Source organism: Lepidochelys olivacea (genome assembly GCF_965140295.1).
Source record: "Lepidochelys olivacea isolate rLepOli2 genome assembly, chromosome: 15".
Classification (NCBI taxonomy): domain Eukaryota; kingdom Metazoa; phylum Chordata; order Testudines; family Cheloniidae; genus Lepidochelys; species Lepidochelys olivacea.
The window spans coordinates 10,975,989-11,000,592 of record NC_140425.1 but is presented as its reverse complement, the minus strand read 5'-3'; the positions used below and the strand labels follow the sequence as shown (position 1 = coordinate 11,000,592).

At 47.0% G+C, this 24,604-nt stretch overlaps 1 protein-coding gene across 1 annotated transcript in view; it reads left to right on the top strand.

Moving 5' to 3' along the window:
- KSR2 (kinase suppressor of ras 2) overlaps positions 1 to 24,604 on the top strand; it is a gene marked incomplete at both ends in the record, with an annotated part of 270,212 nt that overhangs the window by 220,775 nt on the left and 24,833 nt on the right. The window contains one exon of the mRNA XM_084649295.1: positions 17,869 to 17,965. Within this exon, the coding sequence (XP_084505421.1) occupies positions 17,869 to 17,965 (97 nt within the window). The remainder of the gene's footprint in view (positions 1 to 17,868; positions 17,966 to 24,604) is intronic.

Below are 24,604 nucleotides of genomic sequence, written 5' to 3'. Positions count from 1 at the left end.
CAATTGTACTGTCAGTGATCGGGGTGGGGGCACCGTGGGATAGCTTCTGAAAGCCAGCAACAGTGGATGGAAGCAATGCTGTGTCTACACAGACACTGTGTCAACCTAACTGCATCGATATTGACTCTGCACCTCTCATGGAGGTGGAGTTAAGTCAACCTCGCACAGCAGTTACATCGAGGAGAGCGACATTCTAGTGTAGACACTTACATGGTTCGTTCGATGTAAACTGCCTTGCTTCGGCCTAACTCTGTAGTGTAGACCAAACCTCAGTGCCAGGCCAGTGCCTTAACCACAACACCATCCATCCTCTCTGAGAGCCCCTTGTTCTCAGGAGGACGGTGCAATAACCTTTGCTGACTCAGGGTTATTTTAATTAAGCATTTGTATGTAAAACAGCCGAACAGTGGATGTCCTGAGCTGGCTTTCTCGGCTCTTCCATGGGGCACAGGTCTGCAGGGATCATGTTTTGGAAAATCTTCTCATTTAAAAAGAAAACGAATGGAAGTCCCGAATTGGCTGTTTGAGGGTTTAACTTGCATTCTAGTCCAGTTTGGAAACTGGAGACAAACTTCCCTATGATTGCTGGGTCAGTGAAGTTGGGCTTTCTAGGATTGTAGACTGATTTTTCCATTATGAGGCGTTACCGGGGGGAAAGGTGCTGGTTCTAGCAGAGGTTTTTGATTCAGGATCACATTGGGGATGTATCTTTGTGTGAAATATAGCATGATTATCACAGGATCCCCTCACGGGGCTGAGACCCTGGAGTTTTTCTCTTCAGGACCTTGACTCTGTGAGCCTTTCCAGTTGGTGGAATTGGCATATCCTGGGTGTGCAATGCTTCATACCAAAGCAAGATGGTGGCAGGGAAGGATATTAAGAGAAAGCAAATCTGCCCTTCTATTTCCCACTTAGGCTCAGTGCGGAGGGGTGCTGAGAGCTGTGGCGAAGCTGGCCACGAGTGACTGACAGCTCATTACACACTGGTGCTCTCTTAACCCCACCTGGGCTGGGGTGCGATGTACCTTGCAGCAGAGACTCTCGGGGGCTGCAGTGATCTATTCTACCTGCCCTCCCTGGGCTCCTAAGGGCATGTCTGTGCTCTGAGCTGGGGGTGTGATTCCCAGCTCAAAGAGACATACTCATGGTAGCTCTGCTTGAGCTAGTGCGCGAAAAATAGTGTGCAACTCCAGTGGCACAAGCGTTGGCATGGGTTCGCCGCCCGGAGTACAATCCCACCCGAGATGGCAGGTATTGCGCAGGCCTGCTAGCCCCTCCCACCGCCACGGCTGCACTGCTCGAGGCAGTCCCGGTATTTCTACTCGGGCTGGGAATTACACCTCCAGCTTCAAGTGTAGGCATGCTCTTAGCTACATCCAGCAGCAATGGCAACTGTTCCCATTGATTTAACTGCTGACAGTGCTCCGTGCAGTGCCTGCCCCAAGGAGCTTTGCTAAAATAAATGAAGGGGCAGGGGCGAGATGAACCTTGGTTGACAGTTGCACAGAGCAAAGTCTCGCCTTTCTCCCCAGAATGGATGCAGCATAGACAGCAGCAGCAGCATCTTCATAGTTTCGTAGATTCCAAGACCAGGAGCAAGCACTGTGGTTATCTAGTCCGACCTCCTGTATAGCACAGGCCAGAGACTTCCCTACAGTAATTCCTAGAGCAGATAGCTTAGAAAAACATCCCGTCGTGATTTAAAAATGGTCAATGTGGGGGATTCTCCATCAACACTTGGTAAGTTGTTCCAATGGTTAATTACTCTCATCGTTAAAAATGTACCCCTTATTTCCAGTCTGAAGTTGGGTAGCTTCAACTTCTAGCCATTGGATGGTGTTCTGCCTTTCTCTGCTGGACTGAAAAGCCCATTGTTAAATATTTGTTCCCCCATGTGGGTACTTATAGACATAAATTTCTCTTTGTAAAGCAAAATAGATTGAGCTCCTTGAGTCTGTCACTATAAGGCAGGTCTTCTCATCCTTCAGTCATTCTTGTGGCTCTTCTCTGAACCCTCTCCAATTTATCAACACCCCCCTTGAATTATGGGCATCAGAACTGGACTAGTATTCCAGCAGAGGTCACACCAGTGCAAAATACAGAGGTACAATAATCTCTCTGCTCCGACTCAAGATTTCCGTTTGTACACCCCAGGATTGCACTAGCTCTCATGGCCACAACATCACAATGGGAGCTCACGTTCAGCTGCTTATCCATCACGACGCCCAAATCTTTTTCAGTCACTGTTTCCTGGGATAGAATCGCCCCATTGTAGAAGTCTGGCCTGCATTCTGTGTTCCTAGGTGTATACATTTACATTTAGCCGTATTAAAATGTATATTGTTTGCTTGCGCGCAGTTTACCAAGTGATCCAGATGGCTCTGATCAGTGACATTTCCTCTTCATTATTTACCACTCTTTCAATTTCTGTGTCATCTGCAAACTTTATCAGTGATGATTTTGTTATCTTCCAGGTCATTTATAAAAATGTTAAATAGTATAGGGCCAAAAATGATCCCTGCGGGACCCCACTGGAAACATACCAGATTGATGATGATTCCCCATTTACAGTTACGTTTTGAGATCTATCAGTAGCCAGTTTTTAAACCATTTAGTGTGTACCATGTCAGTTTTTATACCATTCTAGTTTTTAATCAAAATGTCCTGTCCATGTGCCTCAGCCATGAACTGCAGGGAGGAGAAGGGGTTTATGTCTCCCAGGTACATCCAGTGCTTGACAAGTCTAGTGGAACGGTCAGTGCAGGTGTTGTGCTGATTTCTAGTGAGGTGGCTGCATTTCCATTTGAAACGGGGACCTAGCAAACTCATTTCACCTACTTCACGGAATAGCTGTCTGGTGATGATGAATGTTCACTGCTGCTCCACACTAGTCAATGTGGAGACTGAAAGGTGAAAGGTTGTGTAGGCCACAACCATCCCCATTACCTCCATAATGCAGGGGTACATTTTATAGGTGAGCCAGCTACCTTATTGTGGGTGTGATTCACCTACCATCTGATCATACTGCCACTGAACTCAATGATTAAGCTCAAATACAGTGATGCAGGATTGGGTCCTTCTTGCATGTCCCCCTGCAGTATTTTCAGTTCTGTATAAATAAGTGAGCTGTGTAAGTGGAACAGTTGAGGGATGTAGAATTTATCAGCATTGGGAAAGGGCCACTCGTCACCCAGTGCTGTGGCATTTCTGAGGAATCTGGGCACCCCCATTTCACAGAGATAAATTCCGTCTCTGCAGTAGTTTTATAACATTTTGTACAGCACTCTCAAAACATAAGATGGATGGTCCCTAAGTGCTGTTTCTCTATGGCATCTCCTCAGAGCAGACATGGGCCAAGGATGTGATTTTTATATTGGGGCCTGAAACCCTCCCCCCTCAAATTATGAAATGAAAAAAATAATCAAATCCTAACACCCCACCCCTCCTCCGCCACTAACCAAACCTCTCACCTGCCTACTCTCCCTGCTTAGGTCACTGATCTTTATTTATCTTTCAGTTTTACAGGAAGTGCTCTTTCCTTCCCTTTCAGCATAGCACTGCCATTTTTAAAACAGCAATCGCTTGATGTACCGAAATCGGGGGAGGCGGGGGGGGGGAGGGAATTCAAAGAGAGCTTCTGAAAACTCCCTGGGCAACTCAGAAAACTCAGTTCCCCCACAAACCATGGCCTGTGGCAAAGGTCTGAGTAAACACACACCTGTCTGCTTTCAATGTGGCGTGACCGGCAGTAAATTCGGATTGTATCAAGCTAATGATGTAATACAGGAAGTTATCTCTTTCTCTCTTTCACTCTACTCCAGCCACTTTATTGCAATGCCAGTTAGGAATTAAATACTTTCTTGTTGCTTTTAACAAATTCCAGGTCCATCCTTCCTGGATTCATTTATGGCATCTTTCTCCCCCACTCATATCCACAGATCTGCTCTTTTTTTGTTGCGGTAAAATAATAATAATGAATAAATGCTCAGTAAATATCAAAGCAGTTTAAATGTCAGTTATAACCATATAACTCTGTGAGACTCCTTTTTCCTTGTTGCATTGTCTACCTCTTCCCCAGCCCAGATCCACCCCACTGGTAGTGGCATAGTGGACTTTTTAATTTAAAATGCTTATTAGTATTAATTCTTTTCTCTGTCTCTCTGGGTTTTACACTGCCACCCATCACCTTGGTACCTGAACTCCTTCCACATAAAATTGATAGCAATAGCAAAATTGCTAGTGGATTGCATGATATCTGTGGCACTTGTCTCTTTTCGGGGTAAAAGTCTGACTTTAATTTACTCTCTGTTAGGCTGCTTTGTTTCGGGGTAATTTTTACTTAGTTTTTGGTTGATCGAGGTTCTGTGGTGGAAGGGGGTGTCTGTGTGGTGAGTGTCATCCTTAGGGTGGAAAAAGGTCTTTTCAAAGATGAATGTCTTGCAGCATTTCCCAAGGACAGTCAGACTGGATTCACCTAGATGTGCATGGCATTTAGGCTGCATGCAGCCCTGATCTCTATTGCTCTGTGGGTTGTTTTCCCCCCTTTTCACAGATAGTGTTTATCGGCTTGTGCTTCATTAAGTTTCAGTTCAATTTCACATACAGTGTAAAGTCTTCACACTTTAAACTCTGCTATTGGTCAAACTTTAAACTTCTTAAGTGTTCTTCTTGTCTGCAGGATGCATAAACTGTACTGTCACTCTGTAAAGTGGGGAAATAGTAATATCTGTAGTGGGTGGGGGTGGAGTCGCCAGGGTTTATCTTGGAGACATTTTGAGATGCTCGGATAGAAGACACCATAGAAATGCAACGTATTATTAACTAGCCAAATTCCGGCGCGGGTAACTACATTCTGTCCCTCTAAATATCTCTTGCAAGTTCCGCTCTATGGTGGAAGAGTTTTCACTTGTGCTGCTTTGCTCTGGTAAACAGTTTCTGCAATACACCCCGAAGGTGGCTGTAAGTTTGGGGTGTGTTAGTTAGGGGGAGGGGTAGGCTTGAGTCTCCTCTCACCTGCCACAGTTATACAGCTCTGTAACTCCACTGACCGCAAAGGAATTATTCCTGTTTTACATCAGTGTGAGCGAGTGAGGATCAGGGTGATCTATCAAAAATGGTGGAGATTATGGTAAATAATGTTTAAAAATGTGCCCAATTTCCCTGACTTCACTCCAAACTGGAGAACTGTTGAGGGGAAGTGCCCCAGCCCTTCCTCTAAATCGATCCTCTGCAAGTCACTTTTGCTTTTATCCCTTTGTTGATGTCTTCAGCCCACGCTGGTGGAACGTTTATAAAGCAATTTGGGATTTGGTGTGCTTGGCTGAACACTTCTGAAACTCATTTTGAATGGAGAGCACATCCGTAATGATCTGGTTTTAGTAGTTCTAGGAAGATTCCTGCTAGCTGGGGAAAGGATGGAGAGCTGAAGGCTGTTGGTAAACATTTTAAATTACATTGCTTTAAATGTATATTTAGGGGTTGTTGATGGTTATGCGGGCTGGCTGCTTGTCACAGCCATAGCTTCACCGCTGAAACCATGACTTTTAGAGGGTTTTGATTTAAAAAACCTGGGTGTTTTTTTTAACCTGGGCCAGCCTGCCACGGAGTAAGACCCCAGCATGAAGTTGACAAGCTTGGCTCTCCTAGTGCCTGATGCGTGTCTATCTCTGTCTACTGTGTCTGTCTGGAAGTCTGCATGGCTGTCATCTCCATGGCACCTAATCATGCCTGTCAGTGATGTCTCTTGTAAAAGGCAGGACATTGATTTCTATTTTTTATCATTTCCTCATGCCAAACAATTTAAGATTTTCAAATATGATTTGCAACGGTCTCTTACATTCAAATGAAGACTTTTGCGTTTGGTGTGGCAAAGCAGCGCTTTATGGGCCAGTCCAAGGCTTGTTTCGGTTTGGTTTAGAGGGGGCCTCGTGAACAGTGTTGTCAAAGGGTGCAACTGCTTCGCTGACTTCTAGCCTGAATCTTCTAATTCCATGAGAAGGAATTTCCGGTGTACAAGGTGAGCAAGCGGAGTGTATCCAAGGGCACGCTCATTTTATCCCAGCAGTACAGAAAGGCTACAGGTTCTCTGCGAACTGGCTCAGACACAGGCCCTTAGAGGTTCTGGGACAAACTCTGTTTGCATTTTACACTGGTGTAAATCTGGAGTTACTCTGGATTTACTCTGGTGTAACTAAAACCTGAATGTGGCACCATGTCATTAGTTCCATGCTCTGGATTTCCCCCACGGTTTCTCCATGCTCCTCACTTCTAGGGTGCTACCTGTTAGCTGAGTGTCTTTGCAAAGGAGCTATGGTATATCAGACACCACTGTGAAGAGCAGAGTAAGTTAGGTCCTCAAATGACAGAAACAAGGTTGCCAACTTTCTCCTCGCACAAAACCAAACATCCTTGCCCCGCCCCTACCCCACCCCTCCTCTGAGACCCCGCCCCCACTCACTCTATCCCTCCCCTCCCCCCGTCGCTCACTCTCCCCCACCCTCACTCATTCATTTTCACTGGACTTGCTCTGGGTTGGGGTGCGGGCTCTGGTGTGGGGTTGAGCATGAGGGATTTGGGGTGCAGGAGGGGGCTTTGGGCTTGGGGGTGGAGCCAAGGGGTTCAGAGTATGGGAGGGGCCTCTGGGCTGGGGCAGGGGGTTGAGGTGCAGGGCGGGGAGTGAGGGCTCCTGCTGGGGGTGCGGACTCTGGTGTGGGGCTGGGTATGAGGGATTTGGGGTGGAGGAGGGGGCTCTGGGCTGGGGCTGAGGAGTTTGGCGTGTGGGAGGGGGCTCCGGGCTGGGCTATGGGGTTGGGGCCTGGGAGGGGGTCCAGGGTGCAGGCTCTGGGCGGCGCTTACCTCAAGCAGCTCCCAGAAGCCGCGGCATGTCCTCCCTCTGGCTCCTACATGGAGACGTGGTCAGGCGGCTCTGCGTGCCACCCCATCTGCAGGTGCCCCCCCCACAGCTCCCATTGGCTGCGCTTCCGGTGCTTGGGGTGGGGGCAGTGTGCGGAGCCCCCTGGCTGCCTCTATGCATAGGAGCCAAAGAGGGGACATGCCATTGCTTTTGGGAGCCACACAGAGCCATGGTAGGCAGGCAGGGATCCTGCCCTAGTCCTGCTGCGCTGCCGACCGGACTTTTAACAGCCCGCTCAGTGGTGCTGACCAGAGCTGCCAGGGTCCCTTTTCAACCGGACGTTCCGGTCAAACACTGGACACCTGGTACCCCTAATCAGAGAGCCCCGGCTGTCTTCTCACATACCTCTCTCCTCGTGTCTTAACTTGGCAGAGGAGATCAGCTAGAGCTTACAGCGCCTTTGTGCATCGAGGGACAGGATCTCAGCAGAAAGTTCTCAACCCTGGAATTCGCGCACACTCAGTGTAGCGGATAAAGCCAGAGTTGTTGTGCGGAGGTTCATCTGTGGTAGGGGTGTTGTGTCACTTGCTGAGCTGACATTGAGTGACTCCTGTACTGTACCATTGTCTTTATTGCAAAAGGGCTCGAAGTTTGATTGGGTGTCGCATAGAAAAAAATGCCGAAAAGTTTTGCTCAGCTCCCTGCCTCTGTACATCTCTGTAGTGCAGAGTTCCATGTGCATCCACAATAAGCCAGGCACTCCTTGTTCTGGGGCTAGTGAGAAGAAGCAAGAGTTTGTTTGATGCACAAGGCACCTGCTACTCTGGTATGCATGGGTCGTGAGTTTCTCTTCACTGGCACATTTAACGGTAGCTCAAATCCATAGGGAGTGCTTGCTCAATACAGTAAAGTTGGATTGTGTTTCACAAGCCTGGATTTTCTTTCACAAACGCAAGTGTATGATTATAGGCCGAGGGTGAGGTGAAGCGAACATTTAGTTATGAATACGCATTTCAGGAGTGAATAAGCCAGTGTTTCTGAAGAGGCATGTCTGTGCTCCTTTTGTTCATGTTGTGAAGCACAGACAATCTTGTCCTCTTCACCCTGATGTACCCTTGTGATGTGGAGGAACATCTACTCGGGGCTGGGTAGCTATCTCTATCATGCATTTCAACCCAGGTCTCCAGAAGTGAAAAGCGAATACATTATCTGTGCACCCTTGAGGCCTCCCTTTGTTTACATCATGAATGTTATTTGTGCTCTTTGTGCTCATGGAGGGGGACTATTCATGTCAGACAAGAAGTAGGAGGAAACGAAATTGTGGAGAGTTGTCATGAAAAGATTCTGCAGGTGGGTTGTCAGGTGGCTCAGGTGCTGTATAATAGTTGTAAACAAGGCTTTGTGTATTGGTGACTAGCTTCTTCTCCACCAGGAAATCTCTTTGCCTGCAATATTTGCAAGTTTAATTCATTTGGAGGAGTTACTCATCAGCCAATGGAAAGCATGGAGAGCTGAATCACCTGCGTTGATGTATAGTTACTTTCCTTGGGGTCCAGTGAGCTTTTGTTGCAGCATATCCCAGTCCTACATTGCATGGTACTTTGCTTTGTGTGGGTACCTTTTCGTGCCAGGCCTGACTTGCACCTGATTACTGCTGCCTAATTTAATATGGACCTAATGTCTAATGTAATGGGCCCAATGAGTTTGTAATCTATCATGCACTTCTAAATGATTGAAGTGATGGGATCTTGTCTGAATAGGTTTCAGAGTAATAGCCGTGTTAGTCTGTATTCGCAAAAAGAAAAGGAGTACTTGTGGCACCTTAGAGACTAACCAATTTATTTGAGCAGAATAGGGACTCAAAAAGTCTGTATTCCCAAGGTTATCTCTGCAGTTCAGAAGTGCTTGAAATGTTTTTTTAAAACTTCATTCCCCCGCAGCTGATCACAACTCACTTTGGGGCTGAGACCAGATCCAGTTCTACTTAATCTCTTCATTTGGTTTATGGAGACGGTTCATGACTTATTTCACTTCCTTACCAAGTTTCTGTCGTGGTCAGTTTTCTTTGGGGGAAAATCTGAATTACACCAAGAAGGAATGGTTGGACGTATAGCTACCGTGATGTAAGGTGTGCTAGGATAGCAGAACAGAGCAGGAAGCATGTTGTGTAGTAGATCATATTATCCTGGTTTCTTGAATAGAGCCATATAAAAGACTCCGTATTGAAAAGGTAACAGGGTCAGCTTTTTAGAATATGGCTTACTATTTTGCTCCCACAAAAGTCAGTTGCAAATAACTCATGGCACAAATTTTCACCGGCATTTTTTTTTCAGGTGCAATTTAGATCACTCACTTTCTAAACTACAACGATAACCAGGTTTAAACATGATTGTGGCCAAACTATTTTAGAGCCTCATTTAATTTTCCTTGTTCAGCCTGAACAAAACATGTTTAATATTATGTTAGGCCTGGTCTACACTTGAACATTTTACCCATATAACTGTTTTGATTAGGAGTCTGGGTGGTTGGTTTTTTTAACCAAAATAGTTATACTGGTAAAAGTCCTAACGTGGACACAATGATACTGGTATAAAGGTGCCTGATGCTGATCTAGCTTATTCCCCTTCCTGTATGCGGAAAGTTCCTAAAACCATAGGACTGGCAGGGACCTCAAGAAGTCATCTAGTCCAGTCCCCTGCACTCATGGCAGGACTCAGTATGATCTAGACCCTCCCTAACGGGTGTTTGTCTATACTGGTTATACAGTTATACCGGTATAAGCATGTTTATAATGATTAACTGTGTCCACACTAGAGAGGCTGTTCCCTTTTGGTAGAGCAGTACAACTTTTAAGCATAGACAAGCTCTTAGATAACCATATTTAACCTGGGTATCTATATGGGTTCTCTAATCCGTTATAACCTGCCATTTTTTCCTATCCGTACAAACAATAACATTACAACATGGTTTGGCCATATCCATCTTTCACAGCTGCGTTTAAACCTGTTTGTTTTTGTAGGGTTGTAGCTTGATAAATACTCGGTCAGTGAGTGTAGATGTAAGTGACTACAAAGGCTGGTGCAAATGCAGAGGATGGGTAAATCTGGAAATCTCCTACAAAACTCCTTGCAGTGTTTTCCTGGTTTTGTTCTATGTGGCGTCACCATGGGAAAGCCTTAGAGAGCCTGCAAGCCAGACTGGTTTGGCCTAAGAGAAGGTTGACACGTTCCACATTATAGGAAGCAAGCCAATGGATATTAAGTGAACTGGGTTAAATGCCACTACATTGATACAACTAAAAGCATCTGACTTTGGACCAAGCCCAATTTGAATGCGAGTCTCTAGCGAGGAAGACTAACGCGTTCCGGAGGTGATGGGAACCGGCGTGTGCATTAATTCCCTCTGCTGGCTGGCATGACGTTAATGAAGGGATGCATTCATTTTCATTTTGTGAAAGAGCATTTTCACAACTGTTCCTTGATTCTCTTTTAATGTGCCCAAGTCTCTCTCTCCTTTCGTTTGTATTCCCTGGTGTCTGACATGTCAGACACGGGCTCAGCACTAGGGCTTCTGAATAAAAACACGAATTTCCCATCTGCACCAGGGGGCTTTTAGACATTGTGGTTTCTGTAACAACTCGATGCAGTGCTTTCTCAGGTATTCATTTCTTTCTTGTAGGAGTGCCAAGATAGCAGATTAGCCTCGCCTTGGTGACGGATTTTTCTTCTCGCTGACCCTGGTGTAACCCCAGCAAAGTTACACTTCACACACACACACACCAATGCGAGTAGGATCAGAATCGGGCCTAATGTGTTTCCATAATCTGTCTGGGATTACAAAGAAGCCCCAGGAGTATGGGTACCCAACTCTCACTGAATCCAATCGGAGTTGGTCATTTAACTCCCTTTGGAAATCCCAGCCCTGGTCATTTATTATATTCTCGTTCAGATATAGTCATCTCTGACAGCCATTAACATGGCAAACGCAGTGAGTTTAGGGTGTACTCTAATTTGCACTCAATGTGGGCATTCAACCTCTCTGTTTTTCTATGAAATATACAGTGTATCTGCCCAAAGTGTTCACCCTGTAATCTCTGAGTAAGACTATGATGTTCTGAGGAGTTCAAGCAAAGCTTAAGCTCTGACCAGCTTAAAAATTGGCCTTCAAATAATTTCACATTCAGAGTCGCATGATTCTGGGGGAGTTGACAACTGTAGAAAGTCACTAATCTGTGCATAGCGAACAGGACTCTTCTTCGCTCTTTGGTTAAGATAGCATTGCTTGCCCATTTTGTTGGCTCTCTTCCATGCTAATTCTTCAGTGCTCTGCTTTATTCGGTCTCTGGTTTTATATGGGCGCTTGCCACTGTGATATCTGAGCAGTAAACACAAATTTACTGGCTGGGGCCTCGTTAGTTGACACCCTTCACACCCCCAACACAAAGCCGGGAAAATGCTTAGTGTTTTCTCTTGCACTTCCTAATATTTGTATTATAAATTTTGGACCGTCAAGCTCACAGTTTGAGGCTCCTGATCGCCTGGGAGTGGAGTTTTGTGTAAATTATCAGTAAAGGCTACCTTTTTGTCACGGATATTTTTAGTAAAAGTCAGGGACAGGTCACGGGCAATAAACAGAAATTCACGGAAGCCCGTGACCTGTCTCTGACTTTCACTAAAAATATCCCTGACAAAAGGGAGAGGCGGGTTTAGCACCCACTGCCCGTGGGGTTTCCAGGTCCCCCCCACTGCTGCAGTGCTTGGGAGCTCCTGGGTCCTCCTGCCCATGGGGCTGGGCTGCTGCGGGGTCCCCTCACCCCTGGGGAAACTGGTAGCTACAGGGTCGCCCATGCTGCGGCTGGGCAGCTGCAGGGAGTCCCCCCGCCACCCGCTGTGGCTTAGCAGCTGTGAAGTCCCCCCACAAGGGCAGGGGCTGGGAGCTGCAGGGGCAGGACTGTCTGGGAGCTCCAGCCCTGAGGCAGAAAATGTCACAGATGTCAATGGAGGTCATGGATTCTGTGACTTCCATGACCTCTGTGACCTAATCGTAGCCTTAATTGTCAGCATAAATGGGAAAGATTATGCCAAAAAGGTAGAAAACTATTTAAGGTTGGGTGTGGTGGGGTTTTTGTTTTGTTTTTGTTTGTGGGGGGTTGTTTTGTTTTGTTTTTGTTTTTGTTTTTTTGCTATTTTATAGTTTCCTAAAAGGCCAAAGCCGGCATCCATCTCTGAAGTTCTGGCCATCCCACTGGCAGTGGGACTGGCATAATTCTGTTACACAAGGGGGCAGAGAGGGGCTAGGTAGCAGTTGTAGTTATTTATTGCAGTAGAACTTAGGGACCCCAGTTATGGGCCAGCACCCCATTGTGCTAGGCACTGAACAAACACAGAACAAAAAGACAGTCCCTGTCCCACAGAACTTACAATCCAAGTATAAGACAATAGACACCTGTGACACTGGCAGACCAGGTGCCAGCTCATGCCAAGGTCTCCAAGTCTCAACTGGATACTGATAAATACAGAGCTCGAATCAGTCTGGCTCACCTGCATGTTAGTATTGCTAAAATAGGTATTAGAATTATAAGAATGAATTTAGCGTTTAGACTTTATGAATTCTTGAAAGTTTCTGCATGTATTAATCTCACTTATCTGATCTGTATCCCATACTATAAAGTTGTTAATTGAGTGTTTTGCACTGTAAGCCTCCATAACTCTGTAAATCACTAGACAGGAGAGACACACTAACTGGTGTGAAATGCTGCTCTCCAACAGAAGGCGTTATGTCCTGCCCGACAGGGATGGCTCATGGACACCAAACGGACTAGCGTGGAACATTAAAGAGGACAAGTGTCTTTGTTGTTTACTCTCCCATCCCCATGGAGATGAGTCATGCAAGTGAATTCCTCCTGTCAGCTGAGTTTGCAGCTCAGGCAGAAGTGGGGGAGGTAATAAAAACTTCTAGGAAGAAGGAATTGGATCTCTATGCTGCTTGGACTACGAGAGGCAAGGTTTTCTAGGTATTAACCAAGGATCCTCAGCTACTTAGCCTAGGTCAGCCCTAAGAACATATAGAGCTTGCCTATTCTAGAAGCGTCTATTACACTTTGAAATTGAAGCTTGTAACTCATTTGTGTGTGTATGTTTACCTGCTTTAACCTTGTAAATAACTCTCTTATTTCCTTTTCCTATATCATAACTCTTTAGATAGTTTATTGTAGGGTGGCTACAAGTGCTGTCTTTGGTGTGAGAGCTAAAGTGTGACTGACTTGGAGTAAGTGACTGGTCCTTTGGCACAAGGAATAACCTGAATCTGGCTGTGATTCACAGTAGAGACAAGGAGGGTGAGATAATATCTTTTATTGGATCAACTTTTGTTGGGGAGAGAGACAAGCTTTTGAGCTACACTTGAAGTGATTCATGGTGTAAAGGACCATCTATCATACAGGCCCAGCAAGACAGATCTGAGTACCTTAGGGCACTGTCTGTGACTCCATGTTAAGGCTGTTATCATGTCTGAGGAGTTTACACTGGTTGGTTGGTTGGTTGGTGATATGTAAGCACAGCACTCACAACTAACTTGGGGTTTGTGTCCTGGTTCTTATAAGTGTGCCCTGAGGTAGGTACTTACGCTCTTGAGCCACGGCTGGACAGCTTGACAACAACAAATGGACACAACAAGGAAACTATCTAGCATCCACCACGATGGGGTCCTGGTCCATGACTGGGACTCCAAGATGCTACAGTGGTGACCATAGCAATTAATAACCAGACAAAACTGGTCAGTATGAAAAGCATACCTACCGGTCTAATTATTGTCATGTAATCATGCATGCCCCCTCCACGGTGAAGAGCCCAGCTCTGCAGGGGGCTTCCTGCACGGGGGTGGCACATGGGAAGGCTGGAGGAGAGGCAGGGCCAAAGGACGTGTCACAGATTAGATCTGGCCGCCCTCTCTCCTCCAGTGGTGTCCGCTATAGGATAGTGCATGGCCACTGCAGCCGTTGGGCCGGAGTAGACCAGGAGTGGCCACCAATCCGATTTGCAGGCATGGGAGGAGGATGCCTTCTTGCTTTCCCTCCATACGTCCCTCCAGCACCCAGCCTGCCTAGTTAGGCTGGACGTGGAACTCTTGGCCTTTTTTTAGATGCCTAAATGGGAGCTGGACTCTCTCGGAGATGTGGCCCTTAGTGCTGTGCCTAGGAATAGTGGGGTTATTCATGCTTCTCCCTGGCTTGTGTCCTACTGGAAGGAGGCATGAGTTGTTCCTTTTCAGTCGTTTTATTTTTCTTGGCGTCCATCGGGTCAGTGACATAAACCTGCTTGGCAAAGGCCAAGAAAGAGAAACCTTTCAATTTGTTAAGAGCTCTTCTCATTAATTCCAACTGGAGTAATGTCCCAGCTGCACTGAATAACTTCTGAAGCCTCACTGGCCACGTGATTTGCAGAGGCTCGCTGGGACTGAATATGATTGCCCAGGTAATGATTGCCGGGGTCCCTGGGGCAGATGAACTGCCCCATCATTAGCCAGCTGACATGGTGGCCTGAGGATGTGGCCAGTGAAGTTCCCTTCACTCTATAGACCTTAACAGTCTTAGTCTTACAACTTCTTTGGCCCATTATCACCTCACACAGTCTGTCCACTCAACCCCGCTGGACAACACAACCATCCTCTCAGTTCTTCAGACCCTTAGAGTGCAATGGATAGAGTACTGGACTGAGACTCTGGTGATCTGAGTTCTGTTCCTGGCTCCTGCCACAAACCTACTTTGTAACCTTGGTCACGTCACCTCTCTCTGCCCCTGCTCCCCTTCCCACCCTTTATCTTGCTTCTTTAGACAATAAATTCTTCAGAGCAGGGACTGTCCCTACTATAGGTATGTACACTGCCTAGCACAGTGAGCCCCTGATTCCAGGCTGAGACTTCCTGTCACTAATCATTTTTGACTCTGACCTCTGTCTAACCCCCCTCCTCAAGGCTCTGTCTAAATCTTAGCAATTCCTCCTCCGCAGCATTCCAAAGGTTTGGGCTTTCTTGTCTACACACAATGCCAAACCCAACAGAGGCCCTTATCTCCGGCCTTGACTCCTGCACCCTCGGCCTCTCTGGCCTTGACTATTGCAACATCACCTCCTCTGCTGCTAAGATCATCTTCCCAGCCCATCATTCTGACCCCATCACCTCCCGCTGCCCCACCATGCCAGATACAGGCTTCTTGCCCTTTTCCTATTGGCCTTTCCTCATTTAGTCCTACCCTACTCACTGACCTCTTTCAGATCCCTCCTTCAGGCTCAGTGGTATCAGGAAGCCTGAAGAACCCTGGCAGCTGATGACAGCTCGGCAGTGTCAAGCTAGGGCTACTGCCACTCATCGGCTTTTTGGCCTCTGTAAAAGTATCTCCCTGCATGCCTCTAGCTAGATATTGTGCATGCTGCCGGTCCGTGAGAAACAAGGCTCCAGTCACGTTACTCGGGCACCCCATACCCCTTCATTGTGTCTGTTACACCTTGTCTTAAACCACATTTATGAGCTCTTGGGGCAGGGATTGTGTTTCACTACATCTGTACCGCGCCTATCTCAATGGGGTCTCAGCCTGCGTGGGTGCTATCATAATATAAATAAAAATGATGTGATGGGTGAGATTGCTCATTCACCTAGCTGACAGTCAGCTCATTGTATTAACCTATGGCCATATCTACACTACGGGGCTTGTGTCGGCATAGTCACCTAGTGTGTCCACAGCAGATGTTGAAGGAAGGAAGAGTTCTGCCGGTCTAGGAACACCATCTATCCTGCAGGTTTGTCAGCATAGCTGTTTCACTAGGGGGGGTGATTTTATTTTCGCACTCCTAGCTGACATATCTCTGCCGGTCCATGCTTTAATTGTAGACCAAAGCTATGAATTGCCACTTGTGTCCATGCATCTAGAGACTGCCAGGAACATTTAATCAATAGAAATAGATTAGATTAATCACTGAATAGAATAGGAATGAAATGATTTTATAACTCAACCGGTTTGGAACAATAACGATAGTCATGATTAAATGGCCCCTCTATGCGAAAGCTCAACTGCCTGTAGTAACAAGGGCTACGAGGCAACATGGCACCATGGTAGCCAGGGACAGGTTGCAGGAAAACCAAAATCTGCAGCTTGCCCAACCACTGAACCTAAAAGAACGACGGCTCTCGCCCATCAGATATGAATCCTGATTGACCTAGGGCAGTGGTTCTCAACCCATGGGCCACGAGCTGCTTGTGGCCCAATCAGCACACAGCTTCAGCCCATGTGACGTCCTCAGGGCCATACAGGTAGTGTATATATTGTGTGGATGCGGCCCACATAACACAGAGAGCTGCATATGGGCCCACAATGGTAAATGGATTGAGAACCACTGACCTAGGGGCTCTCCAAGGTTCATCTGTAGAAGGAAGAAGGAAGTGCTTCAATTCTGAGTAATGGAGACTTGAGGCCTGGCGAACTTGGCTCATTTTGTCAGTACTCTAGAGCTACTTTAGTTGGGCTGCCCCGCTGCTCACAAACATGGCGTCCAAGTTTCTACTCTCCATAGGGTGACCAGATGTCCTGATTTTATAGGGACAGTCCTGATTTTTGGGTCTTTTTCTTATAGAGGCTCTTATTATCCCCCACCCTGTCCTGATTTTTCACATTTGCTGTCTGGTCACCCAAGCTCTCCACCCACTCTTTGGTGGTGGAGAATTGGCTAATAGCATTTGAGCACATGGGTGTGAATTGCACTGAGTGCTCTCTTTGGACCCATCTGTTCCCCTTTGACTGACTGATCAGGAGAGTCAGGCGATCATTCTCTGTGAAGCTTTCACCTCTGACCTCTTCCCCACCCCATTAGCTGGACCCCAGGATCTCTCACTTTGCAGGGCTGGCAGGGGATCCAGGCCACTCAGTGCTCTTAAGTGATCCAGTAAGTGATATGGACTCAATTGTCCTGAGGTTTCATTCCACTCAGCCTGACCTTATCACACAAAGTGGTAAAGGTAAGTCTTGCACACTCTCCCGAGGATCGGTTCCCAACAGCTACACAGCTGCAAACATCATTTCCACTTAAGACATGGTCTAGAAGTTTTTGAATATTGTCAGTGTTCTGCCTCCACTGTCAGGGTGAAGGAGGAGAAAGATGCTGAAGAAGAAAGGAAGATGATGTGGTGGGTGGGATAAAGGAGTAATTAAAAGCCCAAACTTTTGTTTCATTAACTGTAACAAGATCAAATTAACATCTGTGATTCTTGAAGCCTATTTAAATAGAGATTTTTTTTCCCGGGTGCTCTATTATCCAGACACAGGTATTTAGTCTGTTCTTTCTCAAGTTGCCTGTAATGAGCGTAGGAGGGTATAGACGGGGAAAAAAAGCCCTCTTTCGTGGGAGGAAGTTGAGGCAGAGTCCACCCACATACTCCATTATGATCTTCAAATGTCAATATATTTTTAATTAGTCTATATGCCCCCTTCCCCCTGCAGCTGCTGCTATCAACTGCCTTTGGTAATTAAGGCCCTCTAAATAGATTTTACTGTAACTGGTACAAGAAGGAAAATTGGAGGACATTGTAGAGTGTGCAGGCTTTTCTCTTTCCTCTTTTGGCTCCTCTTAGATCTATGTGAATTTTATCCTGCAGAGGATGCGGTGGAGAGGTCTGCCCAAAAGTCTGACGCTCTAAGCCCAGGAGCTTTCTGACAACTAGGAAATGGGGAACAAAATAAGAGAGAAGAAAGGGTTATCGGATACTGCTCAGGATCTATGTGGTGCTAGCAAAATATACTAGAGAGATAAGATATCTCCCTCCCAGCATTTCAAAGTGGGGGAGAGAGCTCCAAGATTTATTCCAAAGTCCGTTGTCTTTGCTTTGGTATGAAGCCAAAATACTGTATCTATTTTTAGCCCCCTTTACAGGTTCTCTCTTTTTAATCTGTGTTTGGATTTAATGATGTTTCTTAGGGTTTTTTTTTTAATATCAGCATGTTTATTTATCTCCCCCTCTTTTTCTTTCAGTTTGTGTAAAGGACGGACGCTCTACTCGGTGGTGAGAGATGCAAAAATTGTCCTGGATGTCAACAAAACGAGGCAGATAGCTCAAGAGATTGTGAAGGTACGGTATACCACACGGGCATTCTAGTCTCGCTGGGTGAAACTCCACCACTGCACGTAACTTGAGTTAGCAGACCCTGGCTTTGTTAACACAGGCTTGAATGTCCACTCTTATTTGTAACCCCGGGTTAGGAACTGTTGAACCCTGGTCTCAACCTGGAGCTCCAATGTCTGCACCGCATTATGCAGGCCCGAGTCCAACCACCCATATCCCAGATTTTCTTGCGCCCTCCCAAAATGTGGCTGCACTAGCCCTTTGTTTATGGTGCCGTGTGGGAAAACTTGACTGTCCAGAGGGCAAAGAAAGTCAGCCTGTGGAATTGTGGGATACTTTAGGTGGACTCCCAGAGCACAAGTCAGTGGGGCTATGTCTACACTGCCAAGAAATAGGACTAGAACTCTGGGTCCCACGGTCCCAGGCTTGGATCCTCCACCCCCATGGGGTCCTGGGACCCTGGGTCCAAGCCCTGGGTTAGTGCAATTTGTGTGTAGATGGAAGGGAGGTTAGGCTTGAGCCTGAATTCAAGGGCTTACATTGCAGTGTAAACATACCCTTAGAGGCTGGGCAGGATGACCACAATGGTCCCTTTTGGACTTAGTCTATGAAACTGAAGTCCTACTTAAGCCCTTAAAATGTGGCTTAAGTGGTGCCTAGGTCTTGTGCTGGCTGTCTGCAGGGTGGTGATCTTCACCCGACTTGACCAAATTCATCCTCAGTTTGAAAGACAACAAATTATAGGAGAAATATGAAATATCAACTACTTAAGTACTGTCTGCCAGTTCCTCAGCTAGGGTAAATCAACATCCAGTTGGAAGTTTGGATCTTACTGAAAAATTCTCCATTTTGGCTGTAATTGTTCATGATCGCTGTCCAGAGGGAACTTTTTTTTTCTTACATTCTTAAAATAAATGGAAAGTAAATCAGTGCCGCTACATTTGAGGTGTGTGGGCGTGTTCAAAAACCAGAATACAAATGGACTTCTCCTGCTAAAAATTGCTTGCACCTTTTGCTTTCACAGTGATAACTGAAAACTCAACTTTGACATTTGAAACTTGGCCTATAGAGGAGCATGGTGGGGGAGGAAAATGGGTTGGAAACTAAAAGGTTATGTCTACGCTGGACCTGGAAGGTATCGTTTCCTGCTTGAGTTGAAATCTGTGAGAGCTAATTGACAACAGTCCGGATCTTTAGCCAGTGCATGCCAAGGGATGTGCACTGAGAAGCAGAACTGTAAAATCACGCGTGTGCGTGTCTCCGGATGGGAGAGCTTGGAGAGGTTGTTTTTTTTTAGAATGTGCTGCGTATGCTCTGTACAAAGCTTTCGGCCATGTGGAACTTTCTCTGGGTATGTCTGTGCCGGAGCTGGAGGGTATAAATTTCCGGCTCGGGGAGACATACTGATCGAGCAGCATCCTAAGAATGGAAGTATGACAGCGGGAGGGGCTAGCCACCCCAAATATCATCCTGTCCAAGACCCTAGGTATGTCCTCAGGCATCGGGCCCCTCCCTTTGCTGTGGCTACACATCTATGTTTATCATGCTGGCTGTATCACAACTAGCATGAGTATGTCTGTGCAAGCTGGAAATGCCCCTTTCCAGCTCCGGTGCAGACGTGCCCAGAGAAAGCTCAAAACGTTTGAAAGCTTCATACTGAGCATAAGCAGCAAACATTTTTAAAAAGATCCCTCTCAAAGCTCTCTCATCCGGAGAGATGCACATGCACATTTACAGCTGTACTTCTCAGTGGCTGTTCCTTGCCATGCACTGGCCAAAGAGGCTTCCTGTTAGCCCTGCCAGGCGCAGCACTTCCAGCAGGACACCAAGCACCAATGGCTGATTGGTGCCGATCTCCTTACCCGTGTCTCTACGGAGCACTGGCATATGCAGATCTGGAGAGGGACAAACTTTAAAAACCAGGTTGAGGGATGCAGTTCAGAGCACCTGTGTGTTTCCCCCATCCTCTCATGCATTACTTGCTAGATCTGCGCAGCAATTGTTTGACAAAAAAACATTTTTTGGTTGGAAAATGTGGATTCATCCAAACGAGAACAATTTGGGGGGAAGGGTGAGTTTCAGTAAATTTTGTGTTTTGAAAAATATTTGCAAATCAGTTTCCAAATTGTCAGTATATCCCAGTCTGACTTTTTTTGTTTTGTTTTTTAAACAAAAGAGTCCCATTGTTATGGTTAGATGACTTTTTGTTTAGAAATGTGTGTTAACTTACAGGGGACGGGGGGTTAAGTTGTTGGGTTTTTTTGTTGTTGTTTTTTAAATTTGAAATCTAAAGGAAATGTTTTGATTGGCCTGATCTGAATTTATTTTATTTTTGGTTTGTGAAAATGTTTGTGATTTTTGGCTTTTTGTCCTGATTCGGGATGGGAAAATGTCTCAAAATCTCAACTTCTCACAGGGTGGGAAAACTATTCCCTGCCCACCTGTGCCCCTGGCATCCTTCACACTTAAAGACGCATGTGTGTGGTGCATGCAGCCTTTCAGTGGTGGTTGTGGTTAGAGAGCTTGGCTTTTTCTTTTAAAAATAAACAAATCAACCAACCCTGGGAACTGAAATGCAGAAACTGCATCCATGCATCGCAGAGACTGCTCAAGACAATCTGCCTCCCTAGGCAATACTTCAGTGTGCCGCCCCCTCCCACCTCCTAGAATAGATTTGCTGAACGCGGAGGGATGATGACTGTCTGTCTGGGGTGGGGCATGGCAAGCCCTCTGATGGGTCTATGGTTATGGTAGAAGGGGCGGGGAGAGGGACATGCTAAGTGCCAGGTTGCAGTGCCACTCTCTCAGGTTTGGCTCTGCTGTCGTCATGACAGAGGGGTGGCCGGGCCAAATCTATGTGAGCACGTTGCGATCTGGCACACCAAGTTAGAGTGCTGCTCAGCTTTGTCCTTGCTGCCCCAGGGAGCTGCCTAGTTTGCCTACAGTTACAGCAGCCTCTGGTGCAGCGTGGAAGTTGCACAGTTAAAATCACAAACAGTCCAGGAAATGCTAAGGTTGTTTCCTCTCACTGTGCTGACTGGGCTGCATTGCATGTGAGTGGTTCTCTAGCCCTGTTTACTTTGTAGAACTTATAACCTTTTGAAACACGCAAATGCATGTCATAAAGCAACCTCTACACTCTGCCCAAGTCATGACAGGAGCTTCACTTTTCTCTCCCTGGTTCCGTATTTTCACTTGTGCTCTCCTAATGTTTTAATACCTAGTTTGGGTTTATTTAGGCCCAGATTCAGCAAAGCATTTAAGCACGTTCTGATCTTTAAGCATCTTCTTAAGCCTTATTGAAGTCAATGGGATTTAAGCAAGTGCTCACAGTTAAGCACTTCTGTTTGCCAGAAGCTGGGAATGGGCGACGGGATGGATCACTTCCATCCAGGGGTGTTCGGTTTTGTGTGATTAGAAATTTGGCAGCCCTAGTTCTTATATTCTTAAGCATATCCTTAAGTGTTTTGCTTAATAAGTAGCAGAATTTAACAGCTCAGTTTATCCAAGTTTCTTTGAAATGGCTCGGATTGTGTTTCTGAGGCCTAGTCTAAAAGACAGGCCTCCCCATAACGCTTCCCCTTAGTTTTACACCTTAATGATTTGATTTGAAATCCTTTCAATGATGAGGACAAGCAAAGAGTTAAGATGCAGTTGAAGTCGCTTTATGGAGCTAAGGAAGAATCTCCAAAGATTAAAGATAGGGACCGGGATGGATCACTTCATGATTACCTGTTCTGTTCACTCCCTCTGAAGGACCTGGAATTGGCCACTGTCGGAAGACAGGATACTGGGCTAGAAGGATCCTTGGTCTGACCCAGTATGGCCGTTCTTACTGGGATTGCCAGGTGCCCAGTTTTCGAATGGAACGCCCAGTCGAAAAGGGACCCTGGCGGCTCCCTGCCTTCCCTAGCTCTGTGTGGCTCCTGGAATCAGCCGCCAGGTCCCTGATGCCCCATGGCACATGGCAGCCAGGGAGGTGCCACACGCTGCCTGTGCCCCAGTGCCGGCAAAGCAGCTCCCGTTGGCCTGGAACCGCAGCCAATAGGAGTTATGGGGGCAGCGCCTGCAGACAGGGCAGTGCACAGACCCGCCTGGCCACACCTCCATATAGGAGCTGGAGGGGGGACTTGCTGCTGCTTTCGGGAGCCACCTGAGGTAAGCGCCACCCGAAGCCTGTACCCCTCACCCCCTCCTGTGCCCCAACCCCCTGCCACAGCCCTGGTCCCCCTCCTGCCCTCTGAACCCCTTGGCCCCAGCCCAGAGCATCCTCCTGCACCCCAAATGCCTCATCCTCGGCCCCACCCCAGAACCCACACCCCCAGCCGGAGCCCTCACCCCTTCCCGCACCCATGCCCCAGCCCGGAACCACCTCCTGCACCCCAAATCCCTCTTCCCTAGCCCCACTCTAGAGCCCGCATCCCTAGCCAGAGCCCTCACCCCCCTCCCACATCCCAACCCACTGCTTCAACCTGGAGCCCCCCTCCCGCACCCTGAACTCCTCATTTCTGACCGCACCCTGGAGCCCGCACCCCCAGCCAGAGCCCTCATCGCCTCCTGCATCTCAACCACCTGAGCCAGCCCGGTGAAAATGAGCGAGTGAGTGGGGGTGGGGGAGAGTGAGCAACAAAGGGAGGGGGGATGGAGCAAGTGGGGGGTGGCGCCTCGGAGAAGGAATGGGGCAGGGTCAGGGCAGGGGTGTTCGGTTTTGTGTGATTAGAAATTTGGCAGCCCTAGTTCTTATATTCTTAAGCATATCCTTAAGTGTTTTGCTTAATAAGTAGCAGAGTTTAACAGCTCAGTTTATCCGAGTTTCTTTGAAATGGCTCGGATTGTGCTTCTGAGGCCTAGTCTAAAAGACAGGCCTCCCCATAACGCTTCCCTTTAGTTTTACACCTTAATGATTTGGTTTGAAATCCTTTCAATGATGAGGACAAGCAAAGAGTTAAGATGCAGCTGAAGTCGCTTTATGGAGCCAAGGAAGAATCTCCAAAGATTAAAGATAGGGACCAGATCTGTGCAAAGCAAGAAAGAGCTACAGATGTTAACTCTTAGATCTCTAGTGTGCATCAGTGGATCTTTCTTTACTGTACTTAAGATCTGTGGACAGTCTCTGCTGCCGTTCCATCAGGATATCCCCTTCCCTCCTTCCTTAGTGGGTTATTTCACTTTGGCACACAGGCCAGTGTTTTCAAATTCGGGTGCCTGAGGTTAGGCGTCTGTGATATACCCAGGGTACAATCCGGACCAGTGGTGGGCAACCTGTGGCCCATCAGCGTAATCTGATTGCGGGCCGTGAGACATTTTGCTGACATTGACCGTCCGCAGGTCCTGTCCGCCACTGTCCTGCAGATCCCTATTGGACGAGAACAGAGATCTGCAGCCACTGGGAGCTGCGGGGGGCTGTGCCTGCGGACGGTCAACATCAGTAAAATGTCTTGCGGCCCATAATCAGATTACCCTGATGGGCTGCATGTGGCCCGCAGGCCGTAGGTTGCCCACCGCTGATCCAGACTAATGAGTAGCTGTGTCACCCCTGCCCTCTAACCTGGGGTGCCCTTTACAATGCCTTGCTTCTGTAGTCTCCAGTCTGGACTGCTCACAAACAGCCTTCAGCGTGCAAATCACTCTCAGCTATGTCTGTGTGTGTGCTGCAGCCAGCCAGCTCTTTGCTCTTACCAGCCTTGATTATACTGCAGGGTGACCTCAACACACTCCCAGCCTTAGTTTTCCCCCCAGAAATGTATGTCCTGTAGTGCCCAGCCCACTCCTGGACAATAGATGTTTATATAAAGTCTGTCATTTCATCAATAGAGATCACACACAAACACACACACACACGCATCATGTTACCACAAATGGAGTTTCCCAGAAACTTCAATTTAAACACACCAGATTAGATAAAACAAGTTTATTAACCACAAAGAGAGAGATTTTCAGTGAGTACAAGTAATGAGGCATAAAACTCAGAAACGGTTACAAGAAAAATAAAGATGAAACACACCTGGTGCCTATCTTAACAAACTATTTTAAACTCAAAGCAAAGTTTTCTCGCCACATGCTTTCAGCATCACACTGACCGAACTTTATAGGTCAGGACCCCTTCTCCAGTTCAATGGCTGCTTCCTTTGTCCCTTCTGGTGCAGTGAATCGATGGGCAGAGATGGAGAAAGGAGGGTCCATTGGGGTGTTTGTCCCTCCTTTTTATAGTGTCTGTCCCCCTCTTGGAAAACATTTCCTGCTGAGGTTCAGGAGACGGAGTGTATAGGGAAGGATGTTCCCTGCTGCTTTTCTCTTACCTGTTTGAGCAGCCTTTTGTTTCCCTTCCTGCTCAATGACTTTGTTTACTGCTTAAACTCCGTTTGGAACATGTGTTAAGAACACCATACAGCAGAATCTTATAACTTCACATACAGTGTTGCCACACACATTTTATTAGGACAATAATGATCAGCAAATTATGAGTTTTCAAGTGATACATCCAAAGGCATACTTTGTTCAGAGATTTTTACAATAGTGTGTAGGGTGTGGACACAGGAGTGCCCTAAACGCCCAGGCCTGATTTTCAGAAGCCGACCATCCACAGCTCCCATTGCAAGTGAGGGGCCAACACTCTCCCTGTCCTTAAATTATAGCTGCCCCTGT